The 20,859-nt window shown below is 36.1% G+C and overlaps 1 protein-coding gene across 1 annotated transcript in view; it reads left to right on the top strand.

The window, feature by feature from the left end:
• Nucleotides 1-20,859, top strand: part of GUCY1B1 (guanylate cyclase 1 soluble subunit beta 1) — a 39,970-nt gene that overhangs the window by 11,135 nt on the left and 7,976 nt on the right. Inside the window, exons 3-9 of the mRNA XM_082759837.1 lie at nucleotides 2,885-2,985; nucleotides 3,756-3,874; nucleotides 8,741-8,938; nucleotides 16,612-16,842; nucleotides 18,322-18,438; nucleotides 19,292-19,425; nucleotides 20,207-20,404. Of these exons, the coding sequence (XP_082615963.1) occupies nucleotides 2,885-2,985; nucleotides 3,756-3,874; nucleotides 8,741-8,938; nucleotides 16,612-16,842; nucleotides 18,322-18,438; nucleotides 19,292-19,425; nucleotides 20,207-20,404 (1,098 nt within the window). The remainder of the gene's footprint in view (nucleotides 1-2,884; nucleotides 2,986-3,755; nucleotides 3,875-8,740; nucleotides 8,939-16,611; nucleotides 16,843-18,321; nucleotides 18,439-19,291; nucleotides 19,426-20,206; nucleotides 20,405-20,859) is intronic.

Genomic DNA, 20,859 nt, shown 5'->3' with positions numbered 1-20,859 from the left:
ACACAGTTTTGAGTGAAGAATGTAGTCCCTTGCTACAGCAAATATTTACTTCAGCAAATTCTCTAGAAAGAAAAAAAATCCCAAAAGGAGTTTGGCTTCTGTTGAGTCACATTTTTTTAATATCTTTCTCTGTCTTTTTAAAATAAAAAATTACTAAAAAGCAGGCATTATTTTTTCTCTTGGATGGTTAGGCTGCAGTACAAACAGAAGGCTCTATGCCTGTACTGCTGGAATGCCCATCAGCACTGCTGATACTGAGGGAGAGTGAAGCCGTGAAGCTTGCAGTTTCTTCCCAGAAAATTATGTCCTATGCAGACGTAATTGCTAATGAACTTTTTGTTTGTTTAACTTTACCAATAAAGTTATTTTAATAGGAAATACATGCTAAGGCTGCAAAGATGATGGCTGCTGAGTGATGCAAAGCATCTAGAGAAAAGTGGAGAAAACCAAAAGTAGCTGAATAATGTAAATGGGGTAGGCATTGAAATAACCAGTGATAATTTTAAAAAGTGATGGCTCAGAGAGGCTGTAGGCATTGAAGACAAACTTTGATGAAATACAGTGAAGCTAATTAAAAAAGTAAGCATGGCTTGGCACTGAGAAAGAAACAGGAAAAGTTCCAGTCAATGTAATTGGAAGGAACTAAACATTTTGAAAGAGATACCAGACTGATCAAACTCGTTCAATTTTTTTTAATACAGAAAATTCTCACACACAAAAGCAGTGTCTAGTGGCTTGTGCAAATATGCAGTATTTCTGAGGATGTTCATTGCTTTTCCAGATGTGTGTGTAATCCTTTGTGGTTTGGCTGCGAACCGAGAGACTAAGAGAAAGCACAGTGTGTATCAGGGATGTGGGAAAGTTTGTGCACCCTTTGCAAACTTCCCTGTAAACCATATTTGACTTCCAGTTACATACCATTTTATGAGAATCAAAGAATCAAGATGGTTTTCTTTTCTCATGCGATTTCAGTTCAGTTCTTAGGAAGTGTAAACACCTTCTTGTCACTGAGGGACATCATATGCTTCAGCATGTTTACCATTAAAAAGCCTAGTTATTCTGCTGCTTAGGAAAAGATGGAATATATGGCATGGGAGCTGTTTGCAGGAATCAGTGAGACTTGATATGCTGCAGGCTGATCTGAAGTTTTCAGAGAATGATTAAGGAGGAGGACCAGAAGTATTTTTTTGGAGTATGAAAAAAAGAATTGTAGGGGACTGTGTGCACACAAACAATTTCTGCTTGATTTTTTTATAAAAGCACTATTTCTTAACATAACGAATAAATTATTGCAATTGATTATTCATGAAAAATAATACAGTGCTTTTTATTGTTATATATTTGAGAAAACTCTTGCAGCCAGTTTTGCTCTGTTTAATAATGTCTATTCTTTTATTCCATTTGGGAAGCTCCCACAGAGTAAATAAATAAATAAATAAGTAAACTTAATGTGGTTTTTATTATTATTAATGTTTTCCATGTCATTTAATAGCAAGTTTTATATAGTCCTTTTATATCTATCCCATAAGATGTTCACTTTCATCTAAAGGCTATATAGCCTTGTGAAACTTCTGAAACTTGAGAACTTGGGAAAGTTGTTTAGCTTGTTTTTAGCTCATTATGCCTATTCATAGTTTGGGTATAAAAAGGCATATGTCATGTAGATGGTATGAGAGCTCATTAATTACTAAAAAATGTCAGCATATTTTAAATATAAAACCAATGTAGTATATTTTTTGGTCAGTGGTCAGAATATGATGAGCATGATTAAAGGAAGTAGAAGAGGAAGAAGAACATAAAGGATTCCAGACTTCCACTGATAAGTGGGCAGATGGTCAAAGACTGATGATTACTAACTGGAGGGTTAAATGACAAGTAACTTCATTTAGGTCAATAGAATAATATCACATGAGATTGGAATCAGGCCTTATCAACAGTACCATTTGTCATCTAGCACTTTTAACATGAAACAGAATACTTAATCCTCAGGCCTCTCTTCCCATTGAGTAACATAGAAAATGTTTCTGTGTTTGTATGGATGGATATTTCCAGTACAACTGTAAATACGTGAATTGTTGTACAGGCATTATTAGTTTGTATTATTTCTTTTTAAAAAGAAAATATGCTAGCTTTAGAAAATCAGAAGCTAAATGCCAAAGAATTTTGTTCTAATGATGCATGAAATATGGTGGTAGAGATGGAAGATTTTGTTGTAAAAGGGGATACAGAATTTTAGATAGTAGGTTTAGAATCTAATTTTTAAAGGTTTATAAATGTGATGATTGTTAGAAGTTTTGAGCCATTAGAATATTTGCTCTTATGCAATATGTTTCAACCATATCTCAAGACAAGTTTTTGTCCTTCTCTGGTAGGAGCCCTTCATTACCACAGTACTAGTAAGTAACTTTTCCCCATGGTTGTCTGTTATTTTTCTATTAGAGAAATAATTAGGGTACATTGGTGAGTTGATGATTGTCTTAATTCATATGACATATACCTAGTTTTTTATTAAAAAAAAAATCACCTGTCTTTTTGAAAAAATTTCTAATCTTGGTTTATTAGATATTTACCTTTTTAAACTACAAATTCTATATTTAATTAGTTCAGTAGTTTCTTTGTGAGGCTCTGTGCTGAAGAATCATATTTATTTTCTCCCACATAATTATTATTTTCAGAGCACAAATGATCATAAGAGAATGGTGTTGCACTTTAATTATCCTGAGGTATGGGTCAGATGTATTTCTAATTTTCTACAAGTAATTTCTTAAAGGTATAACCTATGGACTTACCTTATTTAAAGATTATTACCAAACAATATGTAATTGATTTATAGATCTGGTGCTTCTCCCTCAACCAAAAATATTTTGTTATATTTTCTTTTTAGGAAGGAGGCACAGCTAGATGAGGAAGGACAGTTTCTTGTCAGAATAATATATGATGATTCCAAAACCTATGACCTGGTTGCAGCTGCAAGCAAGGTCCTTAGTAAGTAATATGGAAATCTTCTTTGCCCACTTATCACATGTATGATTAAAAAAAAAAATCCATGTAGCAGAGAGACACAGGATTTAACAAAGAAATAGAAACATGGTAATGGTCAGAGAGAAAACTAAGAAATCTCAGAAGAAAGGATTTGATCTCTGCAGCTTTGATCTCTCTGCTGAACAAGCATGCCCAGTTACAGAAGTGTTTATGGCATGTCATATTTCATATCTACCCTTAACTGGGGTAGCATTTGAGCATTTCAATCATTCCAACACTGGTCTGTAGTTTAAAAGGCAGAATTATGCCCATCATCTGTATTTTATCTGCAGACCCAAATGCAGTATGATTTTGTTCTGAAAGAGTAATTAGCCAAGAACTCAAAAGACAACAATGACTAGTAGTCATGTTGAATTAGAACAGCTGATGTGGTTTCACACTATTGTAACCCAGAAGTAACTCCCCTGAGATGAACATTGATGATTGTTTGCAAACAGTGTTTCCTTATCTGTATCAAAATCTAAAACACTACAGATACACAGAATGCACAATGCCCCCAAACCACAAAGGTAATCAGTAAATTGTACTGAGATTCCCGTATTGAATACACATTACTGGGTATGTGGACCCTGAATCATGTTGTCCCCATATTCTTGGCCTGCTGGATCTGGGTAGAGTTTAGGTACTGTCTTTCTTATTTATAAATATGAGACTAGTAAGCAAAGTGCATGAAATGCAATTTGAACTAAGTCACATTTTCTTGTTTTAACTAGATCTAAATGCTGGGGAAATTCTTCAAATGTTTGGGAAGATGTTTTTTGTGTTTTGTCAAGAATCTGGTTATGATACAATTCTACGTGTCCTGGGCTCAAATGTCAGAGAATTTTTACAGGTAAGATTTTTACACCTAATTATTTCAAATACATTGGACCAGACAGAAGTATGATCTAGCCAACAGGTTAGAATAGGATTTGGAGATAAAATGGCATAATCTGGTATTATCTTCCAGGTACTTGTGGAGAGGTGTATGAAAAATGTCTTTGGTGGTATTTGTGTTCTATAGATCTTTTCACTACTCAGAAGTTCTGGCATTGCTGTTGTGTTTCCCTCTTGGTTAATATATTCTTCAGTTACCTGATACTTCAGTCCTATTTCAGTACCTGATTTCAGAGTACTATTTTTCTCTTTAAACAATCATCTTTGTCTGTTTAATTACATGGAAAGGGAATGAGAAGGCAGGTAAGCTGGATTTGCAGAGGCATTCATAAATCTGAAATTTATTTTGAAACTGTAAAGAAAAGTTTTGAACAGTTTTCTAGGTAACCAAAGTACGGAGTACAAGAGACATGAAAACCCCGCACCAAATTGTCTATGCATGTTAATTAAAAGGGCTTTACGTTGTTTATATTAACAGAGAACATGGTCTTCACATTTGCAGGATATTTTGTATCCCAACTGCTCTTTGACTGATTACAGATACTTGTTATTTCTAATTGTACACTATGTACAGAGTGGGGCTCATACACAGCTCATCTTTAAGACAGAAGATTTTATTTTCTCCATGAACTGAGGGTGGGATAGAGAAGCAGTGTTTAAGTCAATTTTTGTGCTTTTGTAACTTGATAGAACAGTTTGATATTGTACTGTAAAACAAAGCAAACTGAATGTAGTTTTTCAATAGCACGGAAGAAGTGTAATGACTTCTCTAAAGTTTTATTTCCAAGTGAGGAAAAAAGGGGCTTCCCTTTCTTGTTGCCTCAACATTGTTCATTTCAAAAACAGTTTGAATTTACGGTCTGTGATATATATTACTCTTGTGGAGACCTGCATGCTGTACTGAGTTTAAAAACACTGAACTGATTAAGGTTTCACAGGAGATTGTCCAGTAGTTGTGTCAAACCTTTATCAGTTTTCACTAGAAATTTAGCAGTTTGTCATCTTTGCCCTTAAAAATCTCTCCAGTAGTAATAAGTGAAAAGAGCAGAAAGCACGTTTTGCTGAATTACTGGAATATTTACTTGTATCCCTCAGTACCTGCCCTACAATCTGGATTATTGCAGAGCATCCTAAATTTATTCAACCCAGAATTCTTTTACAAATCCCATGGACTGTAATTGCTGGGCAGACAGACAGGTTATGTGTTTGTTCCCACTGATGCCTACCAAGTGTGTGGTCTGTGTACCATTGTCTGTCAGTGGGAAAGGATAACCTTTATATTTTATAGCCTCATTCACAGGCTTCCCTCAAAGCAAGCGTTCAGATCAATGTAATTTTTAAAGATGTACTGAAGCTGTGATTAGAGTTGAGAAAGGAGAGGATGAAAAAAAAAAAAAAAAAGATGAAAAAGATGTAGCTGGTAGCTCCATCACTTTGGGTACACACTGGTGGGCTAGTCCTCTCATCTTTTTCTCATCCCCTTTTCCATTATACTTCTCTTTCCATTCCTTACTGTGAGTAATGGAGGACACATTTGTAGTACACACCGAACCTCTGTAATGTGAACAGCATACATTTATATTCTTCTAATGACAGTGTTTTAGGCTTTTCTGTTTGCATTTCAATGCTAAAAGATGACATTAGCTATTATGTACTTCTGTAAATTCTATCAAGACAAATATATTAATAGCTGTCCCAGCAATGTACTTTTTAGCTTTTAATTATGATGGAAAATCAACATTATCTGTGATTTATTGTTTTTGCAGCTTCCAGCAGTCAGATTAGGTCAGGAAGCTCATTTATATGCTTACAAAAATAGGTTTGATTAGACTTGATGTGCCGAGATTTTGTCAGATTCTTAAAATAAATAAAACAGTTCCAAAAGGTGCTTCTTGAGTCCTGTACTGAGCCCAGGAATATGTGAAATAATAGAGGGCTGCTGGTTTTTTAAGCGTGTGAAAATAAATCTCATATTTATATTCTATTTCCCTTGACATCTCTGAGAGAATTCAGTTTATTCGTAGATGAAACACAGATACTTCAGGCTTCAAGAAAGAGGAAGAAGACAGCACAACCAAATCTAATATTTATACTTCCTATGAAAAACACAGGACTGGAAAAATTGCAAATCATATTGAAAGAAGACACTGTGCCAAAGAGACGTAGCGTGAAAAGAGATACCTCCTAAGAAACCCAAAGTGTGCTTTTGTTATGTTCAGTAGCTTTCTGCTGAAAGAAAATGAAACACTGGAGTAGTGGTTTTAGTTCTGACTCATTTAGGTTATCATTTACTTGGCTATTTAATTGTTCATAATTGCAGTGCAATAAATTTAACGGGACTAATTGCTGTTTTAAAACACTTTCCAGATGCTCTGTACAGCACAGAGCTGAACAGCATATCTTTGTATTTCAGGTGCCAGTCATAACTTTGCTGTTTTCAGACAGGCCAGGACCTGCCTTAGTGTTGCTGGTCCATGTTCATTCCTGCTTGGAGATCCCTGTGTGTTTCACCATGGAGATGATCACTGCTCTCTGCAGCTCTAGAATTAGTGTCTCTGGTCACAGCACAAGCTCTGGCATAAATTTGGGAGCCAAGATTTCAGGGAGAGTACTTAACCTGTTATTTATGTGTACCTGACCACTCCTCTGGCCCACAGCAGGTGAACAAACTAGAAAAAAGACAAATTTGTTCTTCTAGAAGCTGCAATGTCAATTTAAAATGGTTCAAACAGAAGAAAGGAGTAGTTGTTAGAGGTGACAATGATAAGATGTCTAAATGACAGGATCTGGGAGCAATTTCAGCTCCTGGGTCTTGATGCATGTCTCTACTGCTTCTTGACTCTGTTGGAGCAAAGATCTGGATGCAGTAAGCTCTTTGCTCAGCCCATAATCTGCATGCACAGGGAGAAAACACACTGGGGACTCAAAAGCAGCTGTAGCGCATTCTGGGCAAGTCCTCCACTCCAGCTGTTTAGACAGTCGAGACTAAAGGGCAAATCATGTGGATTCACCTGTGCTGTTGCTTGGACAAAGTCAGTAATGAGGTATTAAGGAGGCAAAGTGGTCTTTCACAATTAGGCCACTGCCATTTGTTAGCAACACTTGTGCCAGACTTAAATGTTAATCATTAGACAACCATATTATAAACATTCTCTGCTTTACTCCTTTTGAGATTCTTCAGGTGTTGATGACTGTAAAACTGGATAGTGCACCCTCTGTTTCCGTATAAGAATCTTTTTTTCTAAAAGGTCAGTATATCCCAGCTGTTTCTGAGGCATGTGTACTGAAAGAACAGTTCTGCACACAATTAAGGAGATTCAGGAGCACTCCCTTGAAGTCAGCTCTCTCATGTTTTCATCCATGCTCTTTCAAAGCAGTCTCTTCCAATTTCGTTATCTTGAACTCTATGAAGATCTTAACAGCATTTGCCTTCAAGCCTGTTGCAGCTTTTTGCAATTGAATGCCCACTAACAGCTGGAATGAATTGACTCCCAGACTGTTGCCTCTTCCAGTTTTAATTTGGAGGTGTTGATATAGCAACAAAAACATGAATTTGAAACAAATTAAAAAACTGAAGGAGGAAGTTCCAGGCTGAGTGCCTGTTATGGAATTCATTTCTAAGAACCTCGTTTCCTCTGGAGGCCTCCCAAGAGAAGAGGCAGATGCTTGAGCGCCTCACAGCTCACATGAAATCAAGTTCAGTATGCTTCCACAAATTTAGTGATTGACAGATGGTCATGAAAGGTAGAGAATGGCCCAGCCCGCACATTGAAAGTATTTTCACCTCACTTCTCCTTGTGCAAAACAACGTGCAAAACCTGATGATAGCATTTGTTTGCGGTGTGGGGGAACTACATTTTAAATATACGGTAATGTTCTGGACTTAGGATGTAAAAACACTGCATACATTTTACAACAGGTAAATGTGGGTAGCAACATTAATCAGCACTCCAGATTGCTCTTTCTGTATTAAACATTATACAGTAAACAGCAAGCTGGAGCCATGATAATTGCTTCCTAATCAAAGTCAGAGCTAGCACTGTATTCTTAGTGTGATTTTGATCTTGTTGTTCTCTTTTTTATTATCTCATTAGATACGCCTATCAATTTCTCATTTTAACTTTCCTGCCCAGATTTGCAATTTGTCTTGTGAAAATTTAAAGTTAAATACATAAGATGTCCAGGATATCAGCTAAAATATAAAAGACCTTTTCTCTTTCTTGAATACCATTTTCTGAAACTTTTTTGTAGTAGCTATGATATGTTCTATGTGTTCTGTGTTGTTGGTTTTTTTTTTTTTTGAAGTTTGAGACTTTGTCAGGCCCTGTAAGCTTGGGTTGACTGTTATGGTGATAGAGCTAGTCTGTTGTTTCATTGACAATATGGAGAAAGATTCATGCTTGTTCAGACACACTTATTTGTATTTGACACCTAAATCTGAAGGGGAGATTATAGGGACAAGAATATGGAAAGGATGCAAATGGATGAGCTACAGGTTTGAGAAACACATGCAAGGTCTTTAATCACCAAATGTTTTGAAATACAGCATAACTGAGCATAAATTCTTAACCTAGAGTAATTTTTATAGTGCTAGTTTTGATGTCATTCATGTCTAAACATTTCCACAGTAGATGGAAAGAACTTTGCAAGCTACCTGAAAAGCCTGCTGAGGGCCATTTTAGAAATAGTAAAGCAAATGTGCAGGAAGTGTGACCAGGAGGAGAAAGGGAATCATGGAACAGATTAGACAAGATATGTACTTACATTCGTTAAAACTAATAAGTGAATGCCTTATAATTATGTTTTTAATTTCTTCTTCTAGAACCTGGATGCCCTGCATGACCATCTTGCTACTATTTACCCAGGTATGCGAGCCCCTTCCTTCAGATGCACTGATGCAGAGAAGGGGAAAGGACTCATTCTGCATTACTATTCTGAAAGAGAAGGTCTACAGGATATTGTCATTGGAATCATCAAAACAGTAGCTCAGCAGATCCATGGCACGGAAATAGATATGAAGGTAATGTGTGAAGGGTTGTACACATTGAATGTTTATGTCATTAGGACGCAATCAAGACAAGTGAAGTGATGGCAAACAATCGTTGTTGCTGTCCTCTGTTAGACTGTGGCTTTAGTATTGATTCAGGAAGAGCCACTGTCATTTGGGTTGCTTTAAACACATGCTGAAAAGGCCAGCATTTAATCTGCAAGCAGACCTACTCAAGAACAGTTCAGAACAAATTCTCATTGTTCAAAGAAGAAGATGATGTACAGAAACTTGCTACTGGGTTATTAGGGGTTCTCTTTCTACTTTCCTAAATTCTTTATCTATATGTAAACTGTGAGGCTGATGTGCATTGGTGATACCTGGCTGGAGAGCAGAGTCTTCCTCTTGGCATTCATGCCAGGTGCTTAGCAGAACCAAGATATGTTTGTGTGTCTGGGTTTGTGGGTTCCATTGAATGGGAATGTGACTGGATATGCACCTGCAGCCCCAGAAGAGGAAAAATTTTCCTTAGTCATACAGTTTACATAATATTATGTGTGCTAAGTCACTCGTGAAATGGAAGAAGAAACTTCTGATTTGAGTCTGTACGGAGTAACAGAGAAAAATTAACTGATCAGTCTAACAGTGTAAGATCGGGGTTTGATCTAACATGCAGTTAGCCTCAGATACATCAGGGGGAAAATGACAATATAAAAACTTGTTGGTGTTAGCAATACTGCAGTTCATATCAAATATTTTACATCAAGTACAGAAGAATCTAAGCAGGTACAGCATGCTTTTTTCTTTTATTTTTTTTTAATTGTTCCCTAACCACACTACCTTTCTAGCACAGTTTCACTACTCTAGCTGAAGTAATACTTTATTTTAGCATTAATTTGGCTAAAGTCTAAAAGCAAAAACTTCACTTTAACATTTATTTAGTCATTGCTATAAAATATGATTGATTGTTTGCTTGCTTTCATAAGAGATTTAAAAATGACCCAATGACAGAGGTAATTACTGCTCCTATATTGGAGTATTTGCTTATAACAGGCTTCCTGTTATAAGCTATCTCAAGTTTATAATGAATGGCTTTTTCCATATTGCAATGGAAATACGTGATGTCCTTTGTTTAAATTCTTGATTGGTAGAAATCCATATTTAAAACTTCTACAGCAAGTGTTAGCAGTCAGGTAGGTAAGGATGCAACAGAATCAAAACAGTCCTCTTCTTTTGTCCCTGTTTATTCAGTGTTAAGACAGGCTAGGAGGACCCTGTTGGAAAGCTGGCTGCAAGAATGCTGAAGCTGTTGCTCGACAAGCATTTCTTTTGGTGGTGCAGGCAACTTACACAGTCTCCCCTTCTCTTCCTACTCGAGCTTGTCCTAGAACAGCTTTTTCTGATGTGTCTCTCCAGCTGTTGTGAAGCTATAAAATAAACTAGATGGAGGAAGTGAACTAGGTTCAAAATAACATTTGTTTTTCTGGGTTATTTTTACCCATATCTGTTCAGTTATGTTGCTTGGTGTTCTATCACAGAGAGTTCTGCCAGCATAGTGAAAGGGTTATGTATAGACAAAAGTGATCACTGGGAAAGAGGAGAAATCCAGGTTGTGCAAAGCAGCTACCAGAACAAAAGTCTGACAAATTGTGCCCTCAGTCTGAATGTTACTTTACTGAGAAGATTGTATTGGACAGTACCAATATCTGTATATGACTTCTCACGAGTAATAAATGTCCTAAAGAAGTTTAAATAGTGTTTCTAAATTTTAATTTTCATTTTTATTTGTTTTTGTTAGGCTTTTCTGGATATCTTATTGTTGTGCTGTAATTAAATAGAATTTTGACAATATTGGTCAAATCCATTGTAAGTGAACACAAAGTTTCATTTAAATCCAAACTGTTTTTCCAGACTCTCTGATCCAAAGGCATATAGGCCCATAAAAATTGGTATTACCTCTTAACTGAAAAAGTGCACATTCTCTCTCATTTTGTTACATCAGATACCCTGATTTTTCTCATTGCTGTTAAAAAAATATGTCCCTGTTAGTATATTATCTCAGCCCTGAACTTCTCATCTTTGCTAGTTAATAAAGCCTAGCTTTTGACACCTTTAGTGACACCAAATAGTGCTTTACTCCACGGGTAATCACAAACTTCAGTGGTACCTAAGCAAGGAATAAACAGGTACTATGTTTCTGCAGGGTGACAGTGCCAAAATTTGCAATTAATCCACACAGACAATAGAAGTCTCTCCCTATTACACCATGGGTCAACTATTAATCATTGATGTTATAGAATGAGGATTTTAAACTAAAGTTTGTCATAGTGGTACCTGGCTAGTTTTACACCATTCTAAAAGTGGGAGCAGGAGAAAAAATTAAACCATTTTATTTCATCTCAATTCCTTGCTCCATAATTTAGTAATTACGTGTTTCTGACTGTTAGTAATGCATTGTTTAAATAGCACAGCACAGAGGAACAATGCAGTTGCTTTTTATCCCCTCAGTTTTTATAGACCAAGCAGTACCACCTTTTCTGTAAATTATTTCAGTTTGGACTTTAGCTAGATTTTTGCATGAAGAAGAATGTGTTTTGGCATTTATTTATTTATTTTGAACTGATAAGGTCCTTAGTACTCAGCGCTAAGTTTCTGATTTTGTTATGGGAGTTACCTTCCTACTTGAAAGAACAGAGCTGAGATTCCCGAGTTATCCTTCCAAATCTCTTTATTCAAACATTTATATTACAATCCAACATAGGACTGTTTTAGTAAGATCTATAGTTCTCTTTATATTAGTATGAAGTCCATATCTGCAACATGATGTTTAATACTTTGTTATCCACTTTTATCCTCCAACTGTTTAGAACAAATGCTCACATAAATCTTCTTAAGATAGTGCAGACTTCTAAGTTTACATTTACATTAAATTTTGCTTGAAGTTGTCTTTCATATTACAGTTTCTGAGAAGTTGGCAGAATATCTTAATTGTTTACAATTTATTTTTTTTATTTAATTAAGTGTTTAGATTTTGTTTCATGCATTGCACAGAATCACAAAATGGGTGAGGTTGGAAGAGACCTCTGGATTTCATCTTGTCCAACTCCTGCTCAAGCAGGACCACCTAGAGCAGGGTGCCCAGGACCACATCCAGGTGGCTTTTGAAGATCTCCAAGGAGGAGACTCCACCATCTCTCTGGGCAGCCTGTGCCAGTGCTCAGTCACATATATATGTATGTTCTTGTGTTATACAGTCGGGCTTTTCCCAGAACAGTGTCTGTCAGGAAAAATGCCTTTTAACGCCTGAGACGTGTGTGATGAAGGCAAGGAAAAAAGAAAGGTCTGAGTTTGTCTCTCTTAAACTCTGTTAGCACTGAAAGGGATTTATTTTTTTTTAATTTGAACTCACAATTCCAGCTGAATAGTTACGGAAAGCCTTGGTTGACATTAATCAACTGATTAGTTCAAATCCAATTTGCCTTATCTTCCCTGATATTGTAATCCATTTTAGCTAAATAGAATTAAGAACTTTTTTTTTTTTTTTCAGCAAATACTGTCCTAAGAATTGTTCCTGACTTTGAGAACACACTAAAAATATTTAACTTCTGCCAGTCTCAGTATGAGAACTAAAAATCGTCACACTGCTGGTTACTAGCTTTGGCGTAAGCTCTCTGTAAGCAGCCTTCTGGCTGTGCCTTCTCTTGCTTTGCTTGTCAGAGGTTGTTTGTATATAAATGAAGGTGACCTATAAAGGTGAAGTCAGGACACGGATTCTCTCAGGGCTACAAATGGTACAGGACAATGAAGAGTGTTGTAAAATCCTACAAAGCCAAAAAAAAAATAAAAATAAAAATTGGGAAAACAGCCTGCTGCAGTTCTGTTATTATCTGAGATTGGATTATAAAAATCTCTTTCAGACTGTCAGGGAAGACGGTTTACAGTATCAAATGAAAAAGTGCCGGAGAAGATCTTTGACAAGATCACAGGAGGGCCAACTGTACCCTGGGGTGCATCAGGCACGACATGGCTAGCCGGTTGAGGGAAGGGATTGTCCTGCTCTGCTCTGCGCTGGTGCAGCCTCACCTTGAGCACAGTGTGCAGTTTTGGGCACCACAGTATAAAAAGGACATAAAGCTATTACAGAGCATCCAAAGGAGGGCAACAAAGATGATGAAGTATCTAGAGAGCAAAACATATGAGGAGCAGCTGAGGTGACACTGCTTGTTCAGCCCAGTGCAGTTCCCTTCAGTTTTAGCCTTGGGTGTGCAAAGGTAACGATGGTACCACTTGGAACCACCCTGGAAGAGCTGCAGTGAAATTTGTCAAGTAGCATTGCACGGTCAGTTTTGATCAAAAGAGATAAAGAATGTAATCCTGTATTCAGTTTTAAATGACAAAAAAATGGCTATATATTCGTCTTCACAATGCAAAGGAAAAAGATCCTTGTCTAAGGACATTCTTGTTTGTCACTGATGCTGAGATCTGAGTATATCTCAGGCACCCACTCGTATGTATAGAACTGAGTCTTGTCTTGCAGTTACATTAGAGAAAGCTAAATATATTAATAAGCATGTGTTTGTTATACATGCTGTATCACATTGATACTGTTTGATTTAATACCTTGTGTGAAGCTCACCAAATATATTAAACCATAGAGGCATGTTTAAAATAATTGTTCCCTAAATTGTCCCTCCCTGAAATATTGGTCTGAGTTTTCACTTGGCTAAGCAAGAGCAAATGTTGAAAATACATTTTCTGAAAAGCACAGGTGGGTAACCAGTTAGATGTTATATATTCTCTTTGAAACCAAGAGAGTGATTTTCCCTTCAATTTTTAACTGCAGTTACTATGGTGATTGAGCTCTTAGACGTGGTGAGCTGATGTCACTTCAGCTAAGACCACAGAGGGAGGCAAAAGAATTAGACTTAATTCCTGGCTTTGTCACTTCTGTCACTGAACTTTCATTTGTCAAGCATTTAATTGAGGCTTCCTCAACAATATTAAAATTATGTTGAAATTCTGTGGCTTGCAATCTTTGCTTGCAGAATGAGACAATAGAAGAGTTCTATCCTAGTTAAGCTTACTTCAGGTAGAAGTTGTTGCTAGAAGCTGTTGCTAGAGCAGGTCTTTATGCCAAGTAGGTATCTGGCCAGTTAGGTTGGACCCATATGTACAAGGGTGAAAGGACAGACTTTAACGTATTATGTTAATTGCCGGAAGTGCTGATTTTAATTTTTCTGACAAGTAAAAGCTCAAGGCATTGTAGAAAAAATGACTAGAATTTAGTTACTGTGAATGTCACTGTAATTCAAGAATGCACTTGGAGAATGTGGTCTCTCTAAGCAGACAGCCCATGTTATTCTGTGTTACCTTCATTACTTTCTTAGGATGGATTTCATCTTCTAGGACAAGAAATATATATATGTATATATATATACAATGATATATAAATATATATCATTTTGAAGATTGATTTTTTTCACTATCTCTAATGCCACAGAAAAAGGGAAGTTGTAAGTTGTTTGAGGTGGGTGAGATCACAAGACAGGAAGATGAGCTAGTGCATAAATTAAATGAGCAGGAAAGACATCATGAAATTATATATCCAATAGGGAGTTATTTGAGGATGATTCAGTAGCTTTCTTAGCCTGTAGAGGAATATGATTGTAGCTTCTGTTAATAAGGGTCTGTGCATGGAAGACCAGAACCAAATTCAATAGATCTGCTGTGTCCACAGCATATCAGGCTTACCACTAGTGTGCAGCTGGTGCTCTGGCTGTTTTGTAGGTCTGACACATTTCCATGTGTTTTGCCTATAGTGCATCTGCTGCACTATCATGATGCGCTAGTACAGCCAGCATTTCTAGATGCCCTGGAGTCTAGTCAAAAATAGTGTTGCAAATGAAGTTGAAAATGCTGGGGAAATTTGCAGCTTTGTACTGTTACTGACATAGTTCTTATCTATAAAGATAAGTAAGATAGCACAATGTGCATGATGACTGACTTCATCACCGTGAAAGTCTGTAATAACTGCAGAGGATCATACCTCAAACAAACCTAAACATATTTTGAAGCAAGTAGCAGGTCTAGTTTAATGCTGTTCTTTTTTAACTAACACTTGAGTTTTGTTTATTGATGCATCATTCATTCTAATAAAAAATGGGAAGCTATGAAAAACCCTTACAGTGCTGCATGGTAGCAGGACAAAACATGTAAGTACAGGTGTCGCATGGTGACAGAGTATGCAGTGACTAAGATGGTCATTAGGTGGTAATACTAATATCTCTGAATATCATCTGCTGTTACTGTGAACATTTCCTTAAAAATATTCAATCTTTAAAGATGAATTTTATGACTGCTTTGGTGAATGAAGAAACTTTTTATAGTCAAATAGGAGATCTAGGAGCACCACCTTCTTAAATTTAGCATCATTTAGAAATAAAATACTATTATGTTGTTTTATGCTGCTGCGTGCAAATAGGAACAAATAAAGTATCATCACACCCCAAACCACCAGCTAACACAGCTAACAGTTGTGGAGGGAAAATGTTTAATAGTCTAAACATCACTGTTTGCACAATCTATGTTTTGTTTTCTTATTTTAACCGTTAGTCTCTGTGGCTAGATGTGTAAAGGGCAAAATCAGGATGCATTAGAGATTTTAAGAAGCCTTTTTTTGTTTCAGTGGCTGTTAAGATCAGGCTCTGTGAAAACAGAACCAAGAGCAACATGTTCCAAAAAGTTGCTGCTAAACAATACTGTGTAAATAGAGTTGTTCTGTTCCAGTCATTAAATCTAATTAGGCTTGAGAAGAGGTGAATTTGGCCTCTCAGGGTATATTATGTTATTCTATTAATTATTAGCTTTAATTATACTATAACATATGACTCTCCCTGCAAACAAAATAATCCCTATTAATTTTGTCTTCTTCACTAACTTTCAGTAAAATTTCTAAAGAGAAATGCTTATTCAAGACATTTGAGATTTCACTGATGCAGAATAACCAGAGTCATCTATGATTTCATTTAATATGGAATACAACTCTGAGAATCACACAGAATCACAGAATTTCTAGGTTGGAAGAGACCTCAAGATCATCGAGTAGAAGATTGTAATTGCTTTTTGTTTTATCTGTTGTGTGTGATCTTGAACTCATCACTGGATAAGAACTGCACATTCAAACCTTTGCTCCATTTACCTCTCTTCTGGCTGACTATGACATGCCCACCCTCCAATCAAGCACTATTTGCTGTTGTTTTACAGGCCTTGCAAGCAGTTTTCATTAATAGAAGGATTCAAGTGGTTTGTGTAATTCAAGACTTGACACAGATCCACTCAAGGAGAGGGGAGAGTCGTGTTGGGAGGCACATACCAATAAAAGCAAGCATAACCTGAGCCTGAATCCCTGATTTCAAGATGTACATTTCACTCATCACATATATATTATATTTGAATGATCATCAGTATGTTGTTCATGTGAAGAACAACTGTTGCTAAGCGAAGACACAATTCCTCCCCTGGAATTACAAATACTTTTTAAAATCAGAAATACTTACTAAAACACAGAATTTTTAAAGACACAGTTATCATTCTTGAATTTGTCTTTCTGGTCTAAATGTATCCCTGTCTTCATAGTAGCATTGCAGTTAATAATGAATAGAAGGGTTTTCAGTCTTTCATCTTTTCCTTCATTACTTTTTTTCTAGGTAATTCAGCAGAGAAATGAGGAATGTGACCACATTCAATTTTTAATTGAAGAGAAAGAGTCTAAAGAAGAGGACTACTATGAAGACCTTGACAGATTTGAAGAAAATGGTACCCAAGAATCTCGCATCAGTCCCTATACTTTCTGCAAGGCCTTTCCTTTCCACATAATATTTGACAGAGATCTGGTGGTCACACAGTGTGGCAATGCTATATACAGAGTCCTTCCACAGGTTAGATGATTCTGTTACATAGTCATAGAGATGCCTTATGCTAGATGATACACAGCTGTTGTTTGTTTGTTTATTTATTTTAAAAGATGAGTAAAACAGGTTTAGGATTCTCTGTCTAAACAGCATTTCCATTTAAGTCTGTAACACTTGCTGTACTGTGCTCCTGTTGTTTGAAAAAAGAATATGAAAAATAGCCCTTAACCTGCAACAGTTCTGTTCCTTAAAGATCATGTCTGTAATGTGCAGTAACAGACCAGAGAATAAGCTCAAACAGAGAATACCTGATCACCCACATGGCTCAGGTTTTAGCTTTTTTTTCCTTTTTTAATTTTATTTTTATTTTTTACTTTTCACGAGCCTGCTCCAAGATATATTTGTTGCAAAAGTGTTAGATTAACAAGTGGATTTATGACAGCATGACTTGTTGGCCTGTGGTTTAGGAAATAGTCTTGCACATACTTCTCTATAATGTAGCGGCAGGTGCATACTCTGTATATATTACTTCACAAAAATGCCTTGATATGTACTTGAGGTGTCTGATGCACATAAAAGGAAGAGCTGAATAACAGAAGTTATATGCTTTCTTAGCTTGTGCATTATAAGCATCAATATTAGCTGAGGTGAGCCAAACTATGATTGTGATATAAATCTGTGTTCTGAACTGAATGCAGCTGCTGTGATTTCCTCTGGTTATTTGAAATAGAAGATCATTCAAAGGCCAATTTAATGTTATGTATTCTGTATATGAATAGGATAACTTGGTTCTTGCCTGAAAGGACAGAGAGTTTCTAAAAATAAGCAGTAGGAAAAAATGATACGATAGAAAGAAACAAAAGTAAAAGAATTAAAAAAATAAATGGCCTTTATAGTTATGTGGGCTAATATTGCACATATGATGTTGTATATGAAACATAGCCATATTTTTTAAATGCAATTTTACATTATTTACTTTTTCCTGCTATTGGCTTGTGGTGATGTCTTCCTGGATTTTGTGGAATGATTTGAAAGAAGAGCTTTGAAATTTTTCTCAAGGTCATTCATGGAACAGCTATAACTATTTAGCCTGCTGAGGATGGCCATTGGAATCCTTGCTACCAGATGACACTTTAGAGAATATGGATTACCATTGTAAAAGGAGTTACAGGGAGGATACTTAAGAGGAAAACACTGAAAAGCTTTTTTATACTTTTCTGTAGAATGGGGGCAGTTTGTCAGATAATTAATGTGAAATATCCTAACACAAATTTACAAGGTTATCTTGCAGGCTAGAGTTGTACTTTGAATTCTAACATACTTTTGTTGTAAAATTCTTAATTTGAAAGCCTTGTGTTGTAATGGAGAAATGTAAAAAGTACATGTTCTCTTCTGTTCAGTATTGTCATCTAAGCTAATTGAATATAATTACTCCATGTATACTTTTATTGTAAAACATTTCATTTTTTCTTTCCTTTTTTTTTTTTTTTTCCCTTTACATTTTAGCTGCAGCCAGGAAATTGCAGTCTGTTGTCAGTTTTCTCCTTGGTCCGGCCTCATATTGATATTAGTTTTCATGGGATTCTCTCACATATCAATACAGTCTTTGTACTGAGGACCAAGGTAATTAGAGAATATTCACCTGGCTTTTCTATAAGTAAGTATGCTTTGGAGAGATAAGAAGTGCTGAAAAAGCAGAAGTATTCAGAAAATATTCTTTGAACAGTAGTAAGCTCAATCTCTTTTGAGTCTTGAGACAAGAAAAAGTGTCAGGTCTGAATTCATGTTCATTAGTTAGGTTAAATGTTTTATAGGAATGGTGAAGTATACTTACTTCATGCCTGATGGTTTCTTTGCAAGGGGCCAACCCCACATATGGCATATACCAAAGTAAATCTAGAAAGGTAATTATATGCTCTTTTGCTTCATAACAATATGGGAGACAAATATGAAATTTTGCTTGACAAATATTGCTTAAGCCCATACATTCCTATACATTTCTGTACCCTTTTCTCTAGGGAGGGGAGGAGGCAGCAATGTGAAGCAATGCAGCATGTAGAGTAGAGCCTACTATGCCAAAGAGCCTGTTTATTTATAGAAAACTGTACCCGAGAGAAACCAACAAGATTTCTTAGAGTTTCTCCCAGGCACAATTAGAACTTCATAGAATAGGCAAATCTTGTTTCAAATGATTGTGAAGAAATCACACAGAAGAAAACAAGAAGTTATAAACATGAAGATAAAGATACCATGTTTTGTAACTTTGAAGTAGAAAATGATAGTATTAAAGTAAGGATAGTGTGCTGTGCTCAAATGATAATTGGGTTTTAACGTTGGGTGTAACTTTTAGACATTCTGACAGCCTTCATTGTGAAAGCACTTAACATACACATTGTGATAAGTAACACACATACCAATGCCATAATAATTGTGACTTTGCAAATAATTGTGACTTTTTTTTTTTTTTAATCACCAGGAGGGGCTGTTAGATGTAGAAAAACTGGAGTGTGAAGATGAGTTGACTGGCACAGAAATCAGTTGCTTACGCCTGAAAGGGCAAATGATCTACTTGCCTGAAGCAGACAGCATTCTCTTTCTTTGTTCACCAAGGTACTTTAAACCATAAGAGTTCTGTAATATTGATTTTCATTTTACAGTTACTAATTTTATGAGCACTTATGAAAGTACTTCTACAGAGATTAATTGGCCCAGGTATTGATTTAATTGAATTTCGTTTATACTGAAAGAGGAGGTAGAATTTAAACATCAGAAGTTAGCTGATTATTAAATAATTCAATATAAACATTGAGATGCTCTGTCTTAGTTTGGACAAGTGAGAATATCTCATGATTCAGTGATTTTTGGCAAGTCTTGCCCCTTATTTCTTATTCTGGGAAAGCTGAGATGTCACTATGATTTAGTTTCCTATGAGGATTCATTTTTTGAGGATTCAAGCTTTAATTTAAAAGAGCAGTGATGTTTATAAAAAGGGATTGGGACTTGAATGGAAGGCTTTAGCTAATTGAGCTAGTATACCAGATTACCTCATTAATCTCACGTGTAAAAGTGAAACAGAGAGTGGATGAAGACAAGAAGAGTAGAGGCTACCTTAAGATAATCTCACTTTTATTTGTTCACTGAAGAATGTGCATTTCATATGTTCATGGAACTCCTCAGTAAGAATTCTGTATTTAAATTCAAAAATCAACAGACATGTTTTAACACAAATAAGGTAATTTGTAGAAGGAATATTTTATATATCTAACCAGAATTTTAGAAGTATAATTTTTTTTTCTGTTATTCCACAATCTCTGCTGTTCATCTGAGGTTTAAATGCTCCTTTGGCAAACTTAATTGTACCCATATTGCTATCTGTTTTTCCACACTGCAGTGTGATGAACTTGGATGATTTAACCAGAAGAGGGTTATATCTGAGTGATATTCCATTGCATGATGCTACCCGTGATCTGGTTCTTTTGGGAGAGCAGTTCAGAGAGGAATATAAGCTGACTCAAGAGCTTGAGATCCTCACTGACAGACTGCAGCACACACTACGTGCACTGGAAGATGAAAAGAAAAAAACAGATACGTAAGAACCAAATCCTGATTTTGATCTGAAACAGTCACAGCAATATGTTATTTATAGGTACCTTCTTCACAAAATAGAAGAATCTGGGAAGGAATATAAAAGATACGCAGCGCCAGTAATTTTGGAGTCAAGAAAGAGCATTTCATTTTAATTCGTTATAGGGTTTTCTGTAATTCAGATTGTCAAATGTCTTCTGCAGCATAGGCTGTAGCTCACACAGGTGTTTTGATGTCTCCTTCCTTTATACGGACAGTTATGAGAAGTGAACTGGCAATCCTTTTTGCTTTCCTAATTAACCTAAAATAGCAGTTTTGCAAGCTTTCTTACCTGCCATTGCTGTAGCCAGGTGAATCTGATGAATGCCCAAAATGTTACTATTAGACAGCGTTCTATGGACCACTTACTATATCCTCTGTACCACCACGCTGACAGGTTAGTAGATATAGCAGAAATGC

Source organism: Aythya marila (genome assembly GCF_965140915.1).
Source record: "Aythya marila genome assembly, chromosome: 4".
NCBI lineage: Eukaryota > Metazoa > Chordata > Aves > Anseriformes > Anatidae > Aythya > Aythya marila.
This window is presented reverse-complemented; position numbering and strand designations above follow the sequence as displayed.